The following is a 22250-nucleotide window of genomic DNA, read 5'->3' as shown; positions in this document are numbered from 1 at the left end:
CCAGCAGCTGCTGTGAGCGGCCATCCAGAAGCCGGCGACTGATCTGCCTCGCCCAGGAAGAGCGCAATGATGGTGTCAACTTGGGCCAGTGAAGCAACGTCCTCCACAACTAGGCTTAAGAACAAAACAACAGCAACTTGTCTGTTCCCCTTCCTCCAATTCCCCAGCACTGTTCCCATCCCAATTCCCCAATAAAATAAAATAAAAAAAATCTTAAAAAAAAAAAAAGAGTGCCTGAGCTGCAAAGCCTTGTCATCTGAGGATGCTGTCAGACTCTGGGCTTTGGCCAAAGGCATCTCACTGTGCCTTTATTTTTTAAAAGATTTATTGGGGAGTTAGGGTAGGGGAACAATGTTGGAAAATTGGAGGAGGGGAACAGTGTTGGGGAATTGGGGAAGGGGAACAGCCAAGTTGCTGTCCTTCAATCTTAGGTGTGCAGCTCCAAGTCCAGTCATGCCGCCCAGCTCAAGGTGCTGTGTTCAATTAGTTGTGGGTGGGCGTAGCCACCATCCCATGTGGCAGTTGAACCAGCAGCCTCGTTGTTAAGAGCAATGCTCTATCCACTGGGCCATCTGGGAGGCAGCTCAGCTCAAGATGCCCGAGTTCAGTCTTTAGTTGTGGGTGGGCGTAGTCCACCATTCAAACCGGCAGCCTTGTTGTTAGGAGCATATACCATCCTGCTGAGCCATCCTGCCACCTGTTGGCAGCTCAGCTTGGGGCACAGCGTGACTGGCCTATGTGGGAATCGAACTGGCGATCTTGTTGCTTAGAGCTCACACTCTTGTGCAAGCTCTTAACCAACTGAGCCACTCAGCTGGCCCGTGCCTTTATCTTAATATGCGTGAGATTGGGTGTCTTTCCTATGTTTAAAGGCCACCTACATTCTTCCCTATCATCTTCTATTCATATCTTTGACCATTCCCCCCGCCCATGAAATTGTTATTTTTTCTCAATTTTTAGGAATGATTTTTATTAGGGGTATTAGCTCTTTGAGGTGTAGGTTGCAATGTCTTTTCTGTAGTTTGACATTTGTCTTAATTTTCAGATCTCATACTTTTAATTACTACCCTAACAAATTCACAGACTGTGTTTAGAATTGTGGAATAACCAACTAGTGCTTTCTGACTAATGGCCCCTCAGAGGGTGTGACTGTGTATGTGTGGGGGTGCTCTTAGCGGTGTCTGATGACTGCACTTCTGGCTTTGCTAGTGATTTGCTGTGTGACTTTATCTGGCTTTGGTATCAGGGTAATGCTGGCCTCTCAGAATGTGATAGGAAGTTTTCCCTTGTCTTCAGTTTTTGGAAAAGTTTGAGAAAAACAGATATTAGTTCCTTAATATTTTGTAGAATTCACGAGTGAGGATATCAGGTCCAGGGCTTTTTCAATCTCCTTACTAGTTGTAGGGTTACTCAGATATTCTATTTCTTTGTAATTTAGTCTTGGTAGAGTGTGTGTTTCTAAGAATTTGTCCATTTTTTCTAGGTTATTCAATTTTTCTGGTGTATAATTGTTCATGGTATTATTTTATAATCCTCTGTATTTGTAGAATCAGTAGTTATTTCCCCACTTTCATTTCTGATTTTAGTAATTTGAGATTTCTTTCTCTTAGTCCACCTAGCTAACGGTTTATCAATTTTCTTGACTTACAAAGAATCAACTTTTGGTATCATTAGTTTTCTCTGCTATCTTTCTATTCTCTGTTTTGTTTACCTCTGCTCTAATCTTTCTTATTTTCTTTCTTCTGCGGGTTTGGGTTGGTTTGTTGTTCTTCTTTCTATACTTTGTAAAGTTAGGTTGCTGATTTGAGATCTTTCTTGTTTTATAATGTAAGCATTTATAGCTATGAATGTCCTCCTTAGCACTGCGTTCACTGTGTCCCATGGTTTTGATATGTTGTGTTTTCATTTTTATTCATCTTTAAGTACTTTCTAATTTCCTTTGTGATATTTTCTTTGAGTTGTTTAAATATGTATTATTTAATTCCACAATTTTGTAAATTTTCCAGTTTTACTTTTGGTATTGATTTTTAACTTCATCCTGGTGTAGTAAGAGAAAATACTTGGTATGATATCTGTCTTTTAAAAATCTATTGAGACTTAATTTGTCATCTAACATTAGGTCTATCTTAGAAAATGTCCCATGTGCAGAAAAGAAGAATGTGTATTCTGTTGCTGCTGAGTAGAGTGTTCAGTATATATCTGTTAGATGTAGTTGGTTTACTGTTTTGTTTAAATCCTCTGTTTCCTTATCTTCCGTCTGGTTGGTTGTTCTATCCATTACTTAAGTAGGGTTTTCAAATATCTAACTATTATTGTAGACCTGTCTATTTCTCCCTTCAATTCTGTCAGGTGTTGTTTCATATATTTTGATGGTCAGTAGGTACATAAATGTTTTTATTTGTTAGAAGCATACCTTGTTTTATTACACTTTGCTTCATTGGGCTTTAAGTTATTCCGTTTTTTACAAACTGAAGGTTTATGGCAACCCTGTCTCAAATGAGTCTATTGGTGTCATTTTTTCCAACAGCATTTGTTTACTTTGTGTCTCTGTGTCACATTTGATAATTCTTGCAATATTTCAAACTTTTTCATTATTATTATATTTGTTATGGTGATCCATGATCAGTATCCTTGATGTTACTATTGTAACTGCTTTGGGGAGCCATGAACTGTGCCCATACAACATAGTGAACATAATAAATGTTGTGTGTGTTCTGAATGCTGTACCAACTGGTGGTTCCTCCATCTCTCTTCCTCTTCTTGGGCCTCCCTATCCACTGAGACACAACAACATTGAAATTAGGCTAATTGATAACCCTACTTACTATGGCCTCTACGTGTTCAAGTGAAAAAAAAGAGTCGCACGGTTATCACTTTAAATCAAAAGCTAGACATGATTACATTTAGTAAGGCAGGCATGTCAAAAGCTTTGATAGGTCAAAAGGTAGGCCTCTTGTACCAAACAGTTAAGTTGTGAATAAATGCAAAGGTAAAGTTCTTAAAGGAAATTAGAAGTGCTACTCCAGTGAATACATGAATGATAAGAAAGCAAAACAGCCTTATTGCTGATATGGGAAAATTTTAGTGGTCTGGGTAGAAGATCAAACCAGCATCAACATTCCCTTAAGCCAAAACCTCATCCAGAGCAAAGCGCTAACTCTCTTCAATTCTATGAAGGCTGAGAGAGGTGAGGAGGCTGCAGATGAAAAGTTTGAAGCTAGCAGAGGCTGGTTCATAAAATTTAAGGAAAGAAGCCATCTCCGTAATATAAAAGTGCAAGGTGAAGCAGCAAGTGCTGATCTAACAGCTGCAGCAAGTTATCCAGACATCTAGTTAAGTAGTTAAGATAATTAAAAAAGGTAGCTACACTAAGCAACAGATTTTTCAATGTAGATGAAACAGTCTTATATTGGAAGAAGATGCCATCTAGGACTTTCCTGGCTAGAGAAAAGAAGTCAATTCCTGGTTTCAAAGCTTCAAAGGACAGGCTGACTCTCTTGTTAGGGGCTCATAAAGCTGGTGACCTTAAGTTGAAGCCAATGCTCATTTACCATTCTGAAAATCCTAGGGCCCTTAAGAATCATGCTAAATCTATTCTATCTGTGCTCTACAACTGGAACAGCAAAGCATGGATGACAGCACATCTGTTGACAACATGGTTTACTGAGTATTTTAAGCCCACTGTTGAGACCTACTGCTCAGAAAAAAAGATTTCCTTGAAAATACTGCTGCTCACTGACAATGCACCTGGTCACCCAAAGAGTTCTGATGGAGATGAACAAAGAGATTTCATGCCTGTTAACACAACATCCATTCTGCAGCCCAAGGATCAAGGAGTAACTTCAACTTTTAGGTCATTATTTAAGAAACAGCATTTTGTAAGACTATAGTTGCTATAAGTAGTGATTCTTCTGATGGATCTGGGCAAAATAAACTGAAAACTTTCTGGAAAGGATTCACCTTTCTAGATGCCATTAAGAATATTCATGATTCACGGGAAGAGGTAAAAACATCAACATTAACAGTTTAGAAGAAGCTGATTCCAGTACTCATGGATAACTCTGAGGGGTTTAAGACTTCAGTGGAGGAAGTAAATGAAGATGTAGGGGAAACAGCAAGAGAACAAGACTTACAAGTGGAGATGTGACTGAATAGCTGCAATCTCATGATAAAACTTTAATGGATGAGGAGTTGCTTTTTATGGATGAGCAAATAAAGTGGTTTCTTAAGATGGAAGCTACTGGTGAAGATGCTGTGAAGATTGTACATTTTTACTGGATTCGGGCCAAAGAATACGAACCAATGAGGAGTCAACTAGGCTCCTACATGTGTTTAGTGTGAGTCTTAATAGACAGTTTGGTATTGGTTTTAGGTCTGCAATTTGGGTACACTTGTAAAAAACATTTAAGTATTTAAACACAGTAACATCAATTCAATCTCTGTACATTACTGATAAATTGGCTAGTTAAAATCTAGGAAGACCTGGAAAATGCATGTTTGAAATTGTTTTTAGAGGTACCATAATTTTAGATTTGACCATTAGTAGCTTACAATTTTATACAAATCCAAGAAAAACATCCTATCTAATTCACAATGCCCATTAGGAACATGATTGGCAATGCCATAAACTTTATTTTAAGCATTCTCTACCTTGAAAACCGACATCAAAATACTGTTTCAGTACAAAAGCCCAACAATTTATTTAGTTAATTAAATTCTTATCATTTTATAAAACTTTGGAAATACATGTGGAAAAACCCTTAAACCTGGTATAACAGATGTTCATTCTTTTACAGTCACTACTTTCGAGGAGCTTTTTGATAACAGCTTTTTCAATCTCTCATCTCTATGAGCTCTTCTTGAGAATGTAAATGTATTGATTTTTTTTAGATTAAAAAACTCTGGTGTCCATAAACTATCTTAATAAATGCTGTGTAATATTTTGGAGCCATATTGTGTGTGTCTCAGTGGCAGTACTTTAATACCAGAATTACTTACCATATAATTTAGGGTTACTAGCACATAGGTTTTCAAACTTGGCTGCTTAAAAATCACCCTATCTGATTTCAGATATTCTCTGAGTTTTGAATCAGAACTCTGATGTACAGCTGTTTATTAATCTAGTCAACAATTTCTAAGATAGTTGTTGAAATGAGAAGACATCTTTTAATATAAAATGGGAAAAAGATTTTGACCTGTCAAGATTATAAATTAATTTTTAAAAATTGAGAGTGGTCCTTTATGCATTTTCACTATAATTCAAAATAAAGGTTGATTAAAGTACTACTGATCACAGGAGAGAATTATGAGGTCATTAAAAACAGGGCTGAAGGCTACTGAAATCTCTAACCAAAACCACATAATGATAGCAACACATTTTGATGTAGTGATTAGCAGTATCAGCACTGGAGTGATATGATTTGTTCTGAATTCTAGCTCAGTCACTTATTTAGCTATGTAACTTTGGGTAAATTACTTTATCAGCGTCTTCTCTGTAAAATAAGGATAACTGTACTTCAAAGGGTTATTGTGAAGATTAAATGAGTTAATGCAAGTAAAGCACTCAAAACAAGGCTGAGCTCAACAAATGTTAAGATATTATTTTCTGTGAGATGACATGAATGGCATGAATGCTGTTTTCTAGAAAGCCATGTGGCAGTACCCATGATTTAATTCTGTCATGTGAATCACTCACTGAGAGTGACAGCTAATGTTGTAGCTTATTTAACACTGTTTGTCTTGTCCTTGAGAGCAAATATCATTTAATTCCATATTCACTTTTAATAAGTGTCCACATTAGCTCAAAAGAGAGAGAAAGAAGCAGTAGGACTATATTCTGTGGAATGTATCGGTCTGACCAGTTCCCACCCAGAGGAGTTTAGTGGGGGAAAAGGGAACCACCTTGAAACCAGCCTTTCTAGATTTATGCCTAATGAGCTCCTCAGACCAAGGTCAACGAGACAGGAAACACAGCTATAAATCATGCCACCTGACAGACATGGAAGAAGCAGCAGGAATAGGAAGGGCACATGCACAGGGGCAGGAAACCTAGTGTGATTTATTTGCATTGAGACAATTCAAGGGGGATCAGGAAACTCAGAAGATTTATAAATTCCCTGTGGCATCATAAAAGGCAGCAGTCTGACAATAGGAAGGCAAGTTAGACTTGATGCTAGAAAAGGAGGGAAGAAAGTCTTATCAAATTTTTGTGAAGAATTTTCGTACATCTGGAATTGATGACAAAAAAGATGAAACAGATGGAAGGAAGGAGACTGGGAGGAATACAGATTTCCCCACATCTCCCAACCTCTGGACTTAACTCCAAGCAAGCAGAACTCATCAAAATATAATCTACTTTGTAGGCTACAAAAAAAGGTTTTCAGGGGATACTGAGTAGCCAAGATCTTTTTCTCAATTTCAAAATGAAATAATTATTATTTTCATAGAGTAAGCAAATTTCAATAGACAAATTTAAACATTCCTTACATATGTGTTTTCTTATGCTTTATAATTGTTTCTTTTAAAACTATTCCCAATGTCAGCAATTAACATTGCTGACACAGCTAGGTAAATATACTGACTTGTCAAAACATGGACAATAAAGAACTTTAGACCCCAAAATTCATATTATTTATCCATCCAATATTATAGATGAGAAAATTAAAACCCACAGAAGGTAAGTTAGGTAGCCTGTGTCCTGGTTTATATGTTAAAAAAATAAAAACCAAAAGTTACTCATATCAAGAGATTTATAGGTAAAGGGGGTCAAAAAGCACAAAATTCTAGGTATAAGTCCTGGAGACGTAATATACAGCATGGTGACTATAGTTACTAATACTGTACTGTATATTTGAAAGTTGCTAAGAGTAGATATGAAGAGTTCTCACCACAAGAAAAAACAATTTGTAACTGTGTAGTGACGGATGGTAACTAGACTTATTGTGCTGGTCATTTCACAGTATTATACATGTATCAAATCATTATGCTGTACTCCTAAAACTAATATTATATGTCAGTTATATTTCAATTAAAAAAAGATTTATATACAAATCTCTGGGGGAAAAACAATGCTTGGATTAACTCGGGGCTCATGTCTTGCATGGTCACGACAAGCTGGCATTAAAAGTCGCTGCCTATTTAGACAAAGCATGTGGCCCCTACTTTGTCATAGTTCTCTCTCTCCTGCCTCTCACACTTCATTTACTTCTTTTATTATGATACCTGCCTGGCCACATAGACCTGCCTGGCCCATATAGCCCTACGGTTAGGTGCTCTGTGGGATCTGAAGAGTACTTTGTAAATTGTGAAGTGATGTTTGTTAGTTGATGGTATTTTGATTGGTCAACAGTTGGAGCTGGAAGTCAGGTCTCTTGACATCAGTGTAGTGCTATTTCTTCTGACTACACTGCTTCATAAAACCAGAAACCAAGACATAAGCAGTTACAGAATGGGAATTCCTGTATCTGAAGAAACAGCCACACCAATGAGAATAATTTGGCTTTGAATAAATAACACTAACAACAGTAGTATGAAAGAAGAGTTTCTCCTTTTCTTTCTCCCTCACTTCTCATGTTTCAACTTCTACCCAAAGGAGGATGAATGTGTGATGTGTGAATGAAAAAAAAAAGCACAGAAATGCTTTGCTAATGATAAGGAAAATAACTGATTTCATGGCTAGAAAATTTCAAACTACAAAGATGAGTCTTGAAGGGAAGATTAAAGTAGAGATTAAGCTGAGGAAGTAGAAGGCAGTTCCAGAGGTGAGGACAGTAAATGGAAAATGCTTTACATCCAGTTCCTTTCAAATAAATCTGGATACCATCAGCAGGAAAAATCTAGCTGATTTTAATGTTTGTAGTGGTTTAGAGGAAGAAGGATATATATTGCATATTTCATATATAAAAATCTAGACTTGAAGGGAGATAGGATAATTAAAAAGAGATTAACATTTTTATCTGACCAAGTCGGTAAGGGCTGTTGAATCATTAAATAAATAAATACTGAGTGAACTGTAATCTTCTGTCAACTTTTAAATATTGTAACTAGACAAAAGGTTTTCACCTTCTATAATCACAAAATAGTAGCCACTCTCAGGAGATAATGTCGTACAGGACAGCTACGAGGGTGACACTTGTGTAGACAGCAAACACAGTCTAAGCACTGTCCAGTGCGACAGAAAGGGAATCCCCCAGCAGCGCCTGACATGAAGGCGTTCTCTGAGAACCATCTGCTAGGTCAAGCGAAAGGTGGCTGGCATTGCAAATGTGTGGTGATAAATGGATACTTGAGTGCTCTCAAAGGCTGGGCTCATTATCAAGGATTTAACCTGCTCACTGAGATGGATAAATGCCCACTACATTTACTTTTCAAACAGCTTCTGTAGCACTCAAGCTACTTTGACACTCACTACTTATTTTTCCCTTGTTCACTAACAACTCAGAAACGCTTTGTAGCTCTATCACTGTGCTCTCTTTTATAGAACATAAAATAGTTTTATTGCGTTCTCTCCAACTTTAGGTGTCACCTTTAAAGTAGTTTTTTTTTTTTAAAGACTTTTTTTTTTTAAATTAGGGAATTGGGGGAGGGAATAACGCTGGGAAATCAGGGAAGGGGAACAGACAAGTTGCTGTTCTTTTGTTCTTCAGTTTAGTTGTGGAGGACGTTGCTTCACTGGCCCAAGTTGGCACCATCATTGCACTCTTCTTAGGCGAGGCAGGTCAGTCGCCGTCTTCTGCATGGCTGCTCACTGCGGCTGCTGGCCGCTCACGCTGGCTGCTGGCTACACATAGTAGCCCATGGCAACCCACTGCAGCAGGGGCTGCAGCCTACGCCGTTGCCCGCGACTCACAGCAGCCCAGCTCCAGGTTGAGCTGTTGTTCAGCATCTTAGCTGTAGAGGGCAGTGTCACTGGCCCTCATATGTGGGATCCGAACCGGAGCCCTCTGGCATCCCAAGCCAGCTCTTAGCCAACAACGTGGCACTCGTCCGGCCTTTAAAGTAGTTTTAATACTATAATGAATGTTTTTTTCCAGTTGTTTCAGAACTGGTGACCAGGGTCCAAAGCTGAAGACAAAGAAGAGCTAAGCAAGCCACATTAGAGAGGGAACTTACCAAGAGGTGGCAGAAAACTTACAACTATCCACTAGCCCAACACCTCTGCACATGCTTTTTTTGGTTTGAGGCTGGTGTGAGGGTTATGCTAAGACTGGCAGAAGGAATCCTGACGTCATGAGTAGTATATATCCATGCATAGAGGGTTCCCTTTGTCTAAGCAAAATGAGAGGGGCTCAAAGGGCATTCAACCCTAAATCCTAGAGTATTGATCCTAAAGACTAGGTATGCATACAAGGAAAGGAAATTGGCATCTCATTCCCTTACTTAGTACCTGCTTGGGCATCAGACATGTTGACATGTCTTGTGCCTATCTGAGGAGGAAAACACACAACTGGAGCTAGGTGGCAGGTGGATGGAGAAGTGCTGAGCAAACTACATCGTCTCACTGCTTGGCATGGCAAGGATATGTGAGTTTCCCGTGCGTCAAGCAATGTCACAGACAGCAGCCAGGTTGAGTCTTCTGGTTATTACTCTGCTCCTATAGGGGCAACACTGGCCAGAGAAGCAACATCGGAGGACCCCAAAACCAAAGCAGGAGGAAAAAAGAAGAACGAAAGAGAACAGAACTGGTCCTTTTCCCACTGCAGGCTCCTCATGTGAGCTGAGGTAGGGAAGAGAAGATGAAACGAGTTCTGCTTCATCTGATCTGCTTTCTTAGGTCATACATTAAAATAGTCTTTTCTAGAGTTCAATATAAATATGGAACCATACAGTATGCCTTCCTCTATGCCTGGATTCTTTTGCTTAGTGTTTCTGAGATTCATCCACATTGTTGTGTGTCTCTGTAATTCGTTCCTATTTGGTGCTGAGCAGTATTTCAGCCCATTTATTCACTTGTGGTAGCCAACCTCCAAGACAGCCTACGATGATTCCTGCATCCAGTTATTCACACCACTGTGCTGTTCCCCGCCACATGGTGGAGGGTTGGTGGACACGGTCCATGGAAGAAGGCAGAATGATGGGCATATCATTTCTGAGACCACATTATAAAAGACACTGCAGCTGCCATCTTGGTTGCTCTCTTCCTCTCTCAGATCATGAGTTCAGGGAGAAGTCAGCTGCCACGACCTAAGTAACCCTCTAGAGAAGCCTCAATGGTGTCGGGTCAGAGCCATGTGAGTAAATCTGGAAGTGAATCCTGCAGCCCCAGTGAAATATTCAGGTAACTGTAGGCCTGGCCAACAGTCTGACTACAAACTGATAAGGGACCCTGAGTCAGAACAGCTAGCGAAGCTGCTCCCAGACTCCTGACCCTCAGTAACTATGTGAGATAATGAATGTTTATTGTTTTAAGACACTACATTTAAGATAATCTCTATGCAATAACAGAAAACTAATAGCTTTTGATAACTAGAAATAACTAGAAATGGGCTACTGCTGTAACAAAAACTTAAAATGTGGGAGTGGCTTTGGAATTGGGCAGTGGGTGGCAGCTGGAAGAGCTGGAAAGATTTTGAAAAGTGTTAATGAAAATCTAACCTGCCTTGAAGGGACAGTTAGTGAGAGCGGCTGTGAGGGGTCCACTGAGGGGGCCTTAGAGGAAGTAGGGAACATGTTACTGGGGTCTTTGTTCTGTAGTACCAGAGCTTTTGGCTACAACACCATCTGCTGTTATGTGGAATGTAAGAATGTACCTAATGAACTAGGTGATCCAGTTAAGGAGACGTCCGGCCAAAGGTTTGAAGGTGTGTCCTGGTTCCTTCGTGCATCTTACATGAGAGGAGAGAAATGCACTAATGTGGTCACCCCAGAGATAGCTTGGCTTGGTCCTTCATGTTCATGGGTCTTTACAAACAAAGCCTAAATCTGATAACACTTTTAAAGAACCTCCCTACATATATTACAACAAATAGAAAGTGAAAAAATTAGACCAAAATATCACACAATATATTACCTAAATTAGTCAATCTTTGGCCTGAAAATAATCCTTCTTTGTGATGCACTTCCCTTTGGTAGTTTACTTGTCAAAACCATGAAGTCCCCACTGGAAGTCATAGGCACAGAATGCCCTAACTATGCAGCTTATTTCAGGGTGTCATCTTAAGGTCCAAATGCTGGAATACCACAGCCAACCAAGCACACTCTGCTTTCACATGCCTTAAATTTTACGAGTCTTAAGTTTCTGCCTCCATAAGAATATCTAATCTTCTCTTGATTCAGAAAGTACAGAAGGGCAAGGGAATGGAAGACTGGTGTAGGAAGCGGAAATGAAAATGACTAGATACATCTTTCTCTGGCTCACCATTATAATACAGAATATAATGGTGACCCAAGATCCTACACTTTGTGTATGTCTGGCTTTAGAGGCTGATTCGCCATTCTTATTGACAACAAACTTGCATAAAGGAGTTCATTCATAAGGAAAAGGTTCTACAATGAGCAAGTAGCCTACTGGAATGACTGTTTTCTTGGCTAGTTAAAAGGATTTTTCATATAACATTTGTTTTTCTTTTACAAAAAGAGAATGATAAATCCCAAACGGTAACTCACACTATTTTAGCTTTGTTCAGAAAGAACCTATGTACACTACACAGAGCCAACAATAAGTGTGCCTGGGAAGAATCCAATCATTTATTGGGCTCCAACTTGGTAGTCCTAAATGTTACTTCAGCAGGTGGGCCAGGGCCTGGGGCTTAGAATTTGAAAACCAAATCTGAGGTACTTTTCTTCTTTTTAATATATCTGATCCATACTTTCATTCTTCAGAACAACACTGAGCCAGCTCTTTCTGAAGCTTAGTGAGAGCACATCACATTTTTATACACAAAACAATAGATTTACATTGTTTACTCAAAACTATGAGATAGGGAGAGAAATATACATTTCAAACAAAATGATTTAAGCTTGGCTTGCTTAGACTCAATATTAAAACAGCACTTTCCTTCATAGAAACTATGACAAAAAAAGAACAAAACATGTGCACGCAAGTTGGAGTTGGAACAAATGATAACATTTTGCTGTCGTAACCCTCAGTACCAAAGAGAATTTACTGAACTTCCAAAAATTTATTCTCCTTTGGACCATAAATTACTATGAGAAATTTTAGTCTGAAGGATAATTTATTTGGAAAGTTCCAAGTGCCTGGCAGTGGTTATGCCAAAAGTGCCTTTTCAACTATAACTTCACAGCATGTCACACTACTAGAATAGACAGTAGCCATCAATGCGATGAGGAGGAAAAGATAGATGGCACATTTCTGTTTAAACATGAGCCAAGGGTCAGCCCTATAACACATGAGAATAAAGGTCTAAAGTCAAAATAAGAAAGGCATTAACCTATACACATGTTCCATTCACTAATAACAAGGGAGTACAATAACCCCAAATAAAGGAAGCAAAAGGGAACAAGTCCATATTACAGGATAAACTGTTCCTGAGTGAGCCATGTGGACAGAGCACTGAATAGTGTCATTACAGTAACCAGCATTCTAACCAGGCTAAGGAAGTCTGAAAGAATGTGTAAACTGCCTTATAGGTGAGGAAATGTATACTAAGGACGCCATAGTCAGTGCCACTTCATAGCACAGGCTGGAGTCTGGGCCTAATCAGCAGGTGTCAGAATTCTCAGCTGTACCTGAAGAAGCACTAGATAAGAGCATCATGCAAGGTATAATATGTGTTGTCACATGTAGCTCCTTGGTAAACACTAAAAACTGTTAACCACGGAGTGGTCAGAGTTTAATGAAAGACTATTACTTACAGTATAATTCATTTAATTCAGATTTTTTTCATACTGTACCTACTGAAAATACTTGGGGCAGCAGTGAAGTGCTCCCTTTCCATCAAGAACTTAAGAGATTTGGGAAATAAAGCGATCTTGTGTGGAATAAACAAGGCAAATATCCAGAACAATATGAAACTTAAGAAAGCACATGAAAATACCTGACTGAGGAGAATAGGATCGCCCCTGCTGCCACTCGGGATCACCTGGGTGTGACTGCAAAGGAAATATAAGTGGGGCAGCTGGGAAAGGACTGTGAACAGAAGGGTGAGCATCCGCCTGGAGCAGTGGGATGGACACCAGAGACCAGGAGAGCAGGCCTTGTCAGCTGAGGGCCTGCGGATGAATCTTGACATTGGTACATATCTGGCAGTCAGCTCGCTTCCCCCAGTGACAGACATCTTCCTGTGGAATATGTACCAGGAGGCAGATCTGAACACACTGTATAGCTCTGCACTTACATATTATCCTTCTCAAGATCTTGGTTCTCTTTGAAGATATTAACTAATTGATCTTAAAATTTCCCTAATAAAAATAGGAGAGGGATAATATTTATTTTATAGTTGGGGGAAATTAAGTATAAACACATAGCAAATCATCCAAGTTTTTTTCTGTGTCCACTAAAGAGCATGTATGAATTATTGATGATTCTTCAGGCCAACTTACTTAGCTTAGCTATCCTTAATCCATTTATAAATAATTATTCTATTGAGCATAATGAAAACTATTTGTTCAGAAAACATGTAATAAGAACAAATTAAATTAGTTAGAGCTCTTAAAATGAGACAGATTGAGCAATCTGAGATTATGTGATGAATTATTGATGAATTTTTGGCTCAGTTTTCTCGTATAATATGAAAGACGTATAACTTCTTTGCCAAACTACGTTGAAAGTTGAAAATGCTTATGTGACAAAATACCTAGATATGCTGGATAAAGTAGTTGAACTTGCAATAAAGGGAAGTCCCCAAGGGCTGTGTTTATTTGGCTTACCCTTGTATCATCAGCACCCAGGAGAAGGCCTGGTACATAGTAAGCACTAAATAATAACTGATGCATGCTGCTAAATGAGTTCGGAAGAGAGTTTGAGAAGATCTGTTAACAGTAAGGGTGGGGCCAAGGAAGAAGAGGTTCCTGGACAGCAGGGCAAGTGCTAAGGCTGAGTCTTGCATTAACTAGCCCCACAGCTGATTAGGAAGACTGCTGGGCAATGGAGTCATGTACACTGTGAAGGTGCTGATCTACTCTTCTATGAACCTTTGATGACTATTTGCTGTTAGCTGATTAGTGCCTGGATAGCACCTGCTGTGAACTGGAACGCCACTAATAATAATCTGTTTTTCTTACAGGAGATCTTGTTAGAAAATGACAACAGAATTTTGCACACACACCAAAGGGGGCAAATGACTGTTCAACATTACAGATAGCTAAATGTGAGTATGTACAGAAAAGATGTGAGGCTTTACTGAGTTTATAAAGATCTTTTTCATACTCAGCTGATTTCTGATGTCAGTATCACCACAGAGTAGATTTCCTGAAAGATGTCTTACTATCTCATCAATGAGAATAGTCCTGGAGGAGAATGGGAATGCAGATGGTAGAAAGATTCATTGGTTTAATGCTGACAATAATTTTCATAATAAATTAGGCATATGAGAAGTTAATATTTGAGAAGAAAACATTAAGGCCTAAAAAATAATTTATGTGATATAATTCAGAAGGAACTATTGATTTTTTAAAAAGCAACCAATAAAAATTTTGTGCTTCTCATCATGAGTTAGTTGAATGATCTACTTATCTTACTCAGACTTAATTTAGTACTATCCTATTAAAGAAAGTAGAGCATTTGCCTATGGAACTCAGGAGTTGAAAAGTTCCTAGTGAATACCAGGATCCAGCACTAAGTTTCCAAGGTAATCTGTGATTGTGAAAAGTGAATAATGCAATAGCGGTTACTTCAGAATATTTTTTAAAAGCACACTGATTTTTCTATTTTGTTTTCTCTAAAAAGCAACTCATCCTAAAAATGCTATATTAGAATTGCAGCTTTAAAGAAACAGGTAGAAAAGAGGAAGGATAAAAAAGTACCACTGTGTTGTCCTCCTCACATCTGTGAGAAATACATTCTTCCTCAGGGGAACAGAACACAGTGTTCTGATTGTGGAATTCTGAACATGACAGTCATGTTGAAAATTAAAGCTACCAGCAAGGACTGAGCATAAGCCCGAAAGGCTGAAATCGCCCCTCCTCTTCCCTCACTGAGCATGTGTGACCTGCGGCTGAGTTCTCACTGCAGAACAACAATCTCTGAAAGAGCAGGGGAGGGGACCTAAGCGCTCTGGGCTTGCTACTTCATTTAATTTCACACCAACCCCGTGAGGTAGGTAATGTCATCCAAATTTTAAAGACGAGGAACATGTATCTTAAAAAAGCAATTTGTCTCGTGGGTAAAAGGCATAGCTAGAGTTACAACCTAGGTCTGATGAGCTCTGTTACAGGCTGCTGCTAGGAAAAAAAGACATTAATACAATATTTGACACACAGTAGATGCTCCATGAATCTGAAATGAACGGGCAAATAAATCACGTCATGCAGGATGACTTGCTGAGTGTCAGCAGAAAAAGATGGTAAGGCCAGGACTACACTCCATAGAATGGCTTTGCCAAATGTTGAGGACAATGGTATTTTAAGCACTAGACTGCAAGTCTCTTTAAGGAAAGTACTGTCTTTATTCCCCCTTGCCTAGAAAATGTTGGAATAAAAGAATATTTTATCTGACATTTAATCCTAATGCAGAGGATTACAAAGTTGTAGTTGTAATTGAGACTGTCTAGATTCAAACCAAATCAGTTTAAGTTTGTAGCCTTTACTCTTACAATGTTATTGTTGACTTTCAAAAACAGAACAAAACCAACCCCATTTAACCTGTCTTGAAAAGCTCAACCTGCCCGTGACATGTCTGCATAGGTCACGCAGGGCAACGCAACTTCACACCTACAGCCAAAACAATACAGAGGCTGGGACATTCTGGAGGTAAACAGAAGAAAATGATGCTGAGTGAAAGGCCATCTGTGACAGCTGCTGTGGCTAAACACACTGTATGAATGCTTCCCAGGGTTTCATCTGAGTTTACATTAAATCCGTGTGGGTGCCTGGCGGTCACAGCAGGAGCTTCTTCATGACTTCTAATCTGAACACACTGGTTGGCACCCAACACAGCACATCTGGAGTTTGTTAGACAACTTTTAGATTTTATTTTTTTCACTGGCCCTGGCTCGAAGTCCTCTAATGCAGCCTCTCGAAGTGTTGCTTTGCCATGAATGAGTCAAGGAGACAAGTTACCCTGGGGGGTGGGGATAGGTAAATTGGAACCCCAAATCTGAAAATCCCTCGTTGCTTCACCTCTTTCTGACAATAGGAATTGTATGTGAGGCAGTGGCAGCTCCATTTACTGGAAAGCCTGGTCAATGCTGACTGCTTCCTTGTTAGGAAACGGTCTTTAGATGGAGGCACATTCCAGCAATTCAAGGACTAGAAGCTTTAAATTAAAACAACACTGATGCCATATCCTCTTTCCAAAAGGCCTCTCCCTTGTCCAAAAGTTAGTACACACACTCAGAGAAATTAAAGAGTCTAAATGTATTTGGTGGGCCGGCCAAGTGGCTCAGTTGGTTAAGAGCTCGCTCAAGGGTGCAAGCTCTGAGCAACAGGGTCGCTGGTTTGATTCCTGGCCCGAGCTGAGCTGCCAACAGGTGGCAGGATGGCTCAGCTAAAAAAACCCAAAAAAAACCAAATGTATTTGGTAAGACCCGTTCCTTCCTGCTCACAGCATCCCATGCACATTTGAGAGGGCATATATGTGAAACTTGACGTGGAAGGGAAATAGAAAACCACGTCAGGAAGGACTCCCAAGAACCCCATTCTTTCTCCTTACACAGGTCACATCACTACAGAATACTCAGGGCATATAATTAGATATAAGACATTAGGGATTTCTTTAGCCATTACTTGCTAACATTATAAATTAATGGATTAATCGATATCATTAATTTTCATCTAATGAAAACATATAGTCTTGAGAGCCAGGTAATCAAAGCCACTGTGAATGAGATACAGCATTCTAGTCTGCTAGACATTTAATTCTACTTGGTGTCTTAAGGTGGAGGGACCATGAACTAGTTCAATCATATATCTATATATTCAGGCCTAATTACTTAAAAGAGCTAATACTGCTAAATATATATGCTCACCAACTAATGAAAGCTTCTCCTCAACAATACCCTCCTATTTCATATTATCAGCTCCCCCGCTTTACTGGTGTAATTGACAAAATAAATTGTATATATTAAAAGTGTACAATGTGGTGTTTTAATATAAGTATACATTATGAAATGATTATCACAATGAAGCTAACTGACATTTCCATCACCTCACAGAGTTACCATATTTTTTGTGTGGTGAGAACACTTGAGATCTACTCTCAGCAAATTTAAAATATACACTACAGTATTATTAATTACAGTTATGCTGTACATTAGATCTCCAGAAGTTATTCAACTTGTGCAATTGAAATTTTACACCCTTTGACCAGCATCTACCTCCCTATTTTCCCCACCCCTTAGCCCATGGCGGGGCTGATCCCAGGGACCCTCCTCACGGGCCTCTCGCCATGAACTATACCTGCTGCTTGAGCTGCTGCACCAGACGGTCCTTCTCCCGCTTTAGCGCAGCCACCTCCTCTTGGGTCTTTTTCTTAGAGGATGAAAGCTCCAAAAGAGCGATGTTGGCATCTTTTTCACTAATGGCAGCCAGAAGAGCTTCTTGCCTGCAAAAGAAGAAAGATACCAAGACTTTCATTTAATCCTCAACCATCCTTGGACGTCACTATCATTATCATCCCCATTTTATGAGTGACGAAACTAAGGCTTAGAGAGTTTACATAGCTCGCCCAAGTTCACACTTGAAGCAAACGGTATAACCAGGGATCCCATTCAGGATTTTTCTGATTCTCAGTGTTTTTATCATGTTGTTATACTGACATCTCAATTAAGAACTCCTAGATGTAAACCTGAAAAGTACACAAAGTTAATGACTTTTTAAAAAATAAGAAAAATCTTGTCACCTATACTCATTTTTTGGATAAGTATTTAGAAACTTCCATGCAAAATGAGGCATTACTGAAACTGAGAACACTTATGTACAGAGTGTATAACAAACTGCAAATATTAGTACATAGGATCGAGAGAATCAGCCTACTGTTTCGAGGGCATTCTGGACATCTATAATTCTTTCTATCGCATCAGTGCAAACAAGTTTCTAGTCATGGCTCTATTTGGCAAGGATTTGCACACTCTGAAACAATAATTTAAACTTTACAGATTCCTTGTGGTTTAGCTAAGTACTTTTTGGTTAATATCCAGAAGGAAAAGAAGGTGGGATTAAGTAGGGGGTGAACAAGAGAAATTTACAAAATAACCAGAATGAAGTTGGTGAACAATTAGCCTCATTGTCCAAAATGCATTCCTCAATAGCTCATCTTTTCTGTAAGTCATCTGTAAGGAGACAGATTTGATTTATGGAACTGTGTAAGTGGCCTGAGCTTTTGACCTGAGGAAATGCTGAATCTGAGAATGCAATGCCCAAGTTTAACCTTGCTTCTGTCTTTTGTTAAGATAATTATGCTTCAACAGCAGCCATATGGAAGAGTTTTCGTTTGGCCACAAGCTGGAAGTCTATCTCCAACAGTCTGACAAGGGTATTTTGTATTCTGGTGGGTAGGTCTGGGGAACTCCGAGTACTAACACAGGCAGGTTATAGATCAGTGTACATCGTGGAAATAAAGATTTGTTTACTGATCTTTGCTGTTGGAAGGGAAGAACGTTCTCACTGACCCAGTATAACTTTCCACTGTCCCCACACTGTATAGTTCTAAGAAATGGCAGATGGCTTATCCCTGGAAGCGCTAGTCAACACCAAAGGGATAATGATAGTCTAAATATATCCACTGACCACTTGAAAAAAATATGTTAAGTGGTGAAATGAGCTTAAAGGTGAAGGGGTTCAAGATGGTCTCACTATGCAGTTTCCTGTTGATTGCTATCATCTGTTCCTTTTTGGGAAGCTCAAAGACTGACAAAGCTGAAATGAGAAATGTGCTGTCTCAATTAGGGTGCTGCATTTCTGTGCACCAACAGTCAGAATCACAGATTCAGTAGCAGGCAAACGAAAGATGAGTGAAGGAGAAATTCTTCTAGCAGATTAGATCAAGTCACGAGCACCTCTGCTGAATGCAACATACAAAGCTGATGGGATCTGAGTTCCACTCCATGCTTAAGGAAAACATCATAATATGAAATAGTAAAAATTACTCTTTATTGTTGAAGCATCTTGACTGAATTCCAAATTCTTTTATAAATGAATTGGTCAGCTAGTGTGGTACAGTTAATCTCTCGGGTAAAATGTCACATTCTCAAACTGCAATATGATATAACAGGTGACAATTCACATTATGAATTTTAAACTAAAGGATGTGGCAATGGAGGCTAAACTATTGGAATAATGTCTTTTTAATAAGATATATAACTGGAAGTCTTTTTTTGGTATACAATTCAAATAAAAATTTTATGTCTTTGATGCTATTTTTAAAATATTTATTGTTTAAGCCACAGTTTACGGAATTCTGTTATAACAGCATTCTTTTTTTTTTAAACTTTGTTGGGGAAAAGTCTGTTTTTCCAGGACCCATCAGCTCCACGTCAAGTAGTTGTTTCAATCTAGTTGTGGAGGGTGCAGCTCCTTGGCTTATGTGGGGATCAAACCAGCAACCTTGGTGTTATAAGCCTGCGCTCTAACCACCTAAGATAACTGGCCCCGATGCTATTTTTTATTGAGCATTGATAATATACTATGAACTGCGCAGAATCAAAGTTTCTCATACTCATGGCTCTCACCTTCTAAAAATTCCCTAATAGATTAACATACCATTGTCCTTTCCATTTTAAAAGTCTACTCTTGATATTGATTTCTACATGTGCATGTGCCTAAAAAGGCAATTCACAGTCAAGACAAAATGTTTTGATTACATATTATACATAAAAGCATATAAACTCTGGGCGCCATTAGTAAATTTTACAGGTATATTAGCTTGCAGGTTTTTCTTTTGTTTTTGGAACGGGACAGAGGTAGTATTGTTCTCTTGTCTATAACTTTGGTAAATTTGAAATGGGCATTATAGGGGAGGCCAACATGTTGAAAAAAATTTGGAAGTCAGGCAAGAATATAAAAGCTAATAAATAGTAACAGCCATCTAACTTTTTGGGAATAAGAAAAACTGTTGTTCCCCTCATATGTCTGATGAAAAAGACCATATGGTATAGTTGACCTTATGTGGTTAATTTTTAAAAAGCACTCAAAAGCGTCTAAACTAAAAAATGTTGTTAAGAACTCCCTGCTTAACTCCCAGAGTGAATGAAATTCAGAGTGAAAAAAAAAAGCAAACTGCAAAAAGAATCTTATTTTAGTATCTACGTCCTCTTAATAATTGCTTCTTTGAAAAACAGATATTTTCTGATAAAATTAACACGTATTCATTAAAGAAAAACTGAAAGACACAGAAAACTATAAAGAAGAGAATGAAAATACCAGAAATATTTCCTTTATAAATTAGACACAATTGCTTGAGATCTGAAGTCACCTATTCTAACATGGCTATTTTAAAGAAAATGAAGCTTGGTGGGGATTAATAACCGACTTTAAGAGTTTCACCAACTAAAGGCTACCCACAAAGAGAAAGACTTGCGAGGAGAGTGCGTTCTGGCTCATTTTCCCAGGAACGCCTCAGGAACAATACAAGCACATAAAATATGAAAGCTAATATGTGTATGCCACAAGCCCAGAGCAAAGTAAATGCTGCAGTGCTCTTCCTGCCAAATCACTCTCCTTGTTCTATTAGGGTCTTTTCCTCAGCTAAAAAAAAAAAAAAAATTGAAAATGTGGACACAGAACCTTTCAAAGTGGTTAGTAACCCCCAACTGCATGATTAACAGGCCGTATTACCTACATAATGAAAGCAGGAGCAGAAATCCAACTTTTTAAGTGGGCTATTCACTCCATCCCTCTTGTTTGAAACTACCAGAACAGTGAACCTGCTCTTTGACTGGCAAATTCTAAAAGAATCAAGATGTCTCTAAAAGTACTCTGCTGTGGCATTTGAGCTCCAGGAAACAGTAAGACCACCAGCTCTATCCGCTTCCTCCGTCTGAGCAAGTTTCAGAAACAGGAGGCAACTACCCAAGGAAAATGGAACCCAGGGTCTTTTTGATGATTCATGAATTGTTGAGAACAACACATTAGCCTTCTATCACTAGTCAATAAGAGGTATAGTCAATGTTGGAAAGATGGCAGTTAACAATTTAAGAGACTCCTAAATTGTGTGTGTCTAACAGAAACGCAAGGCATAAAAGGAGTATGAATGAAGGGATGCTACTAAGGTTTATTTTTCCCTCTTCCTCCAACTGGTTATTTTAAATTGGATGATTACATAATCATGTTCCCATAATCCTGAAAACATCAGGAAAGGGATCAGATAGAGCTTGAGATGTATTATTGTCATGGACATGTAGTTTAATCTACTTCAATTTTAAGATAAATCTAAAATCTAGATGCTTTTTAAAAAAAATTACATTTATTAACATAACATTGGTTAATGACATTACATAAATTCCAGGTGTACAACTTTATAATACATCTGTATACTCTATTGTGTGCTCACCACCCAGTCTAATCTCCTTCCGCCACCATATTTGACCCTTGTACCCTTTCCGTCCTGCCCTCATCACCCTTCTCTTCTGGTAACCAACATTCTGTTGGCTGTTGTCTATGAGTTTGTTTTGTTTGTTGCTTTTTGTTAAAATCTAGATTCTTTTCTTGATGCCTCCTTGATTCTGATGCCTCCTTTACTTGTTATTTAACCAATTAACTATCCAGAGTGAGTAGTAAACTACTAGGATATCTCTTTAACTCTTTCATTTCACTTCCTTTTGATTACGATTTTCTCCAAATTCCCTTACAGAGATCTCCGAGGGTATGGCAGACACACCACACTAATTCAGTCAGCAAAAACCAGTCTGTAGGGTGAGCCGATGTGGGCAAGCCTGGCTGAAGTGCCTGATCTTTCAGACTTTGATCCCTGAACATCTTATTACCTCCTCTCTTGGTCACCTTTATTTACATACCCAGAAATATATATTTTTAAACATTTTTATTGGGGAATTGGGGGGATGGGAACAGTGCTGGGGAATTGGGGGAAGGGGAACAGACAATTTGCTGTCGTTTTGTTCTTCAGTCTAGTTGTGGAGGACGTTGCTTCACTGGCCCAAGTTGGCACCATCATTGCGCTCTTCCTGGGCGAGGCAGAT

General features: G+C 38.9%; 1 protein-coding gene across 1 annotated transcript in view; it reads right to left on the bottom strand.

Moving 5' to 3' along the window:
• The window catches only part of ERC1 (ELKS/RAB6-interacting/CAST family member 1), a 543350-nt gene that overhangs the window by 136746 nt on the left and 384354 nt on the right, over positions 1-22250 (bottom strand). The window contains exon 16 of the mRNA XM_019654119.1: positions 17515-17659. Within this exon, the coding sequence (XP_019509664.1) occupies positions 17515-17659 (145 nt within the window). The remainder of the gene's footprint in view (positions 1-17514; positions 17660-22250) is intronic.

The sequence above is a fragment of the Hipposideros armiger genome, unplaced genomic scaffold (assembly GCF_001890085.2).
Source record: "Hipposideros armiger isolate ML-2016 unplaced genomic scaffold, ASM189008v1 scaffold_213, whole genome shotgun sequence".
NCBI lineage: Eukaryota > Metazoa > Chordata > Mammalia > Chiroptera > Hipposideridae > Hipposideros > Hipposideros armiger.
This window is presented reverse-complemented; position numbering and strand designations above follow the sequence as displayed.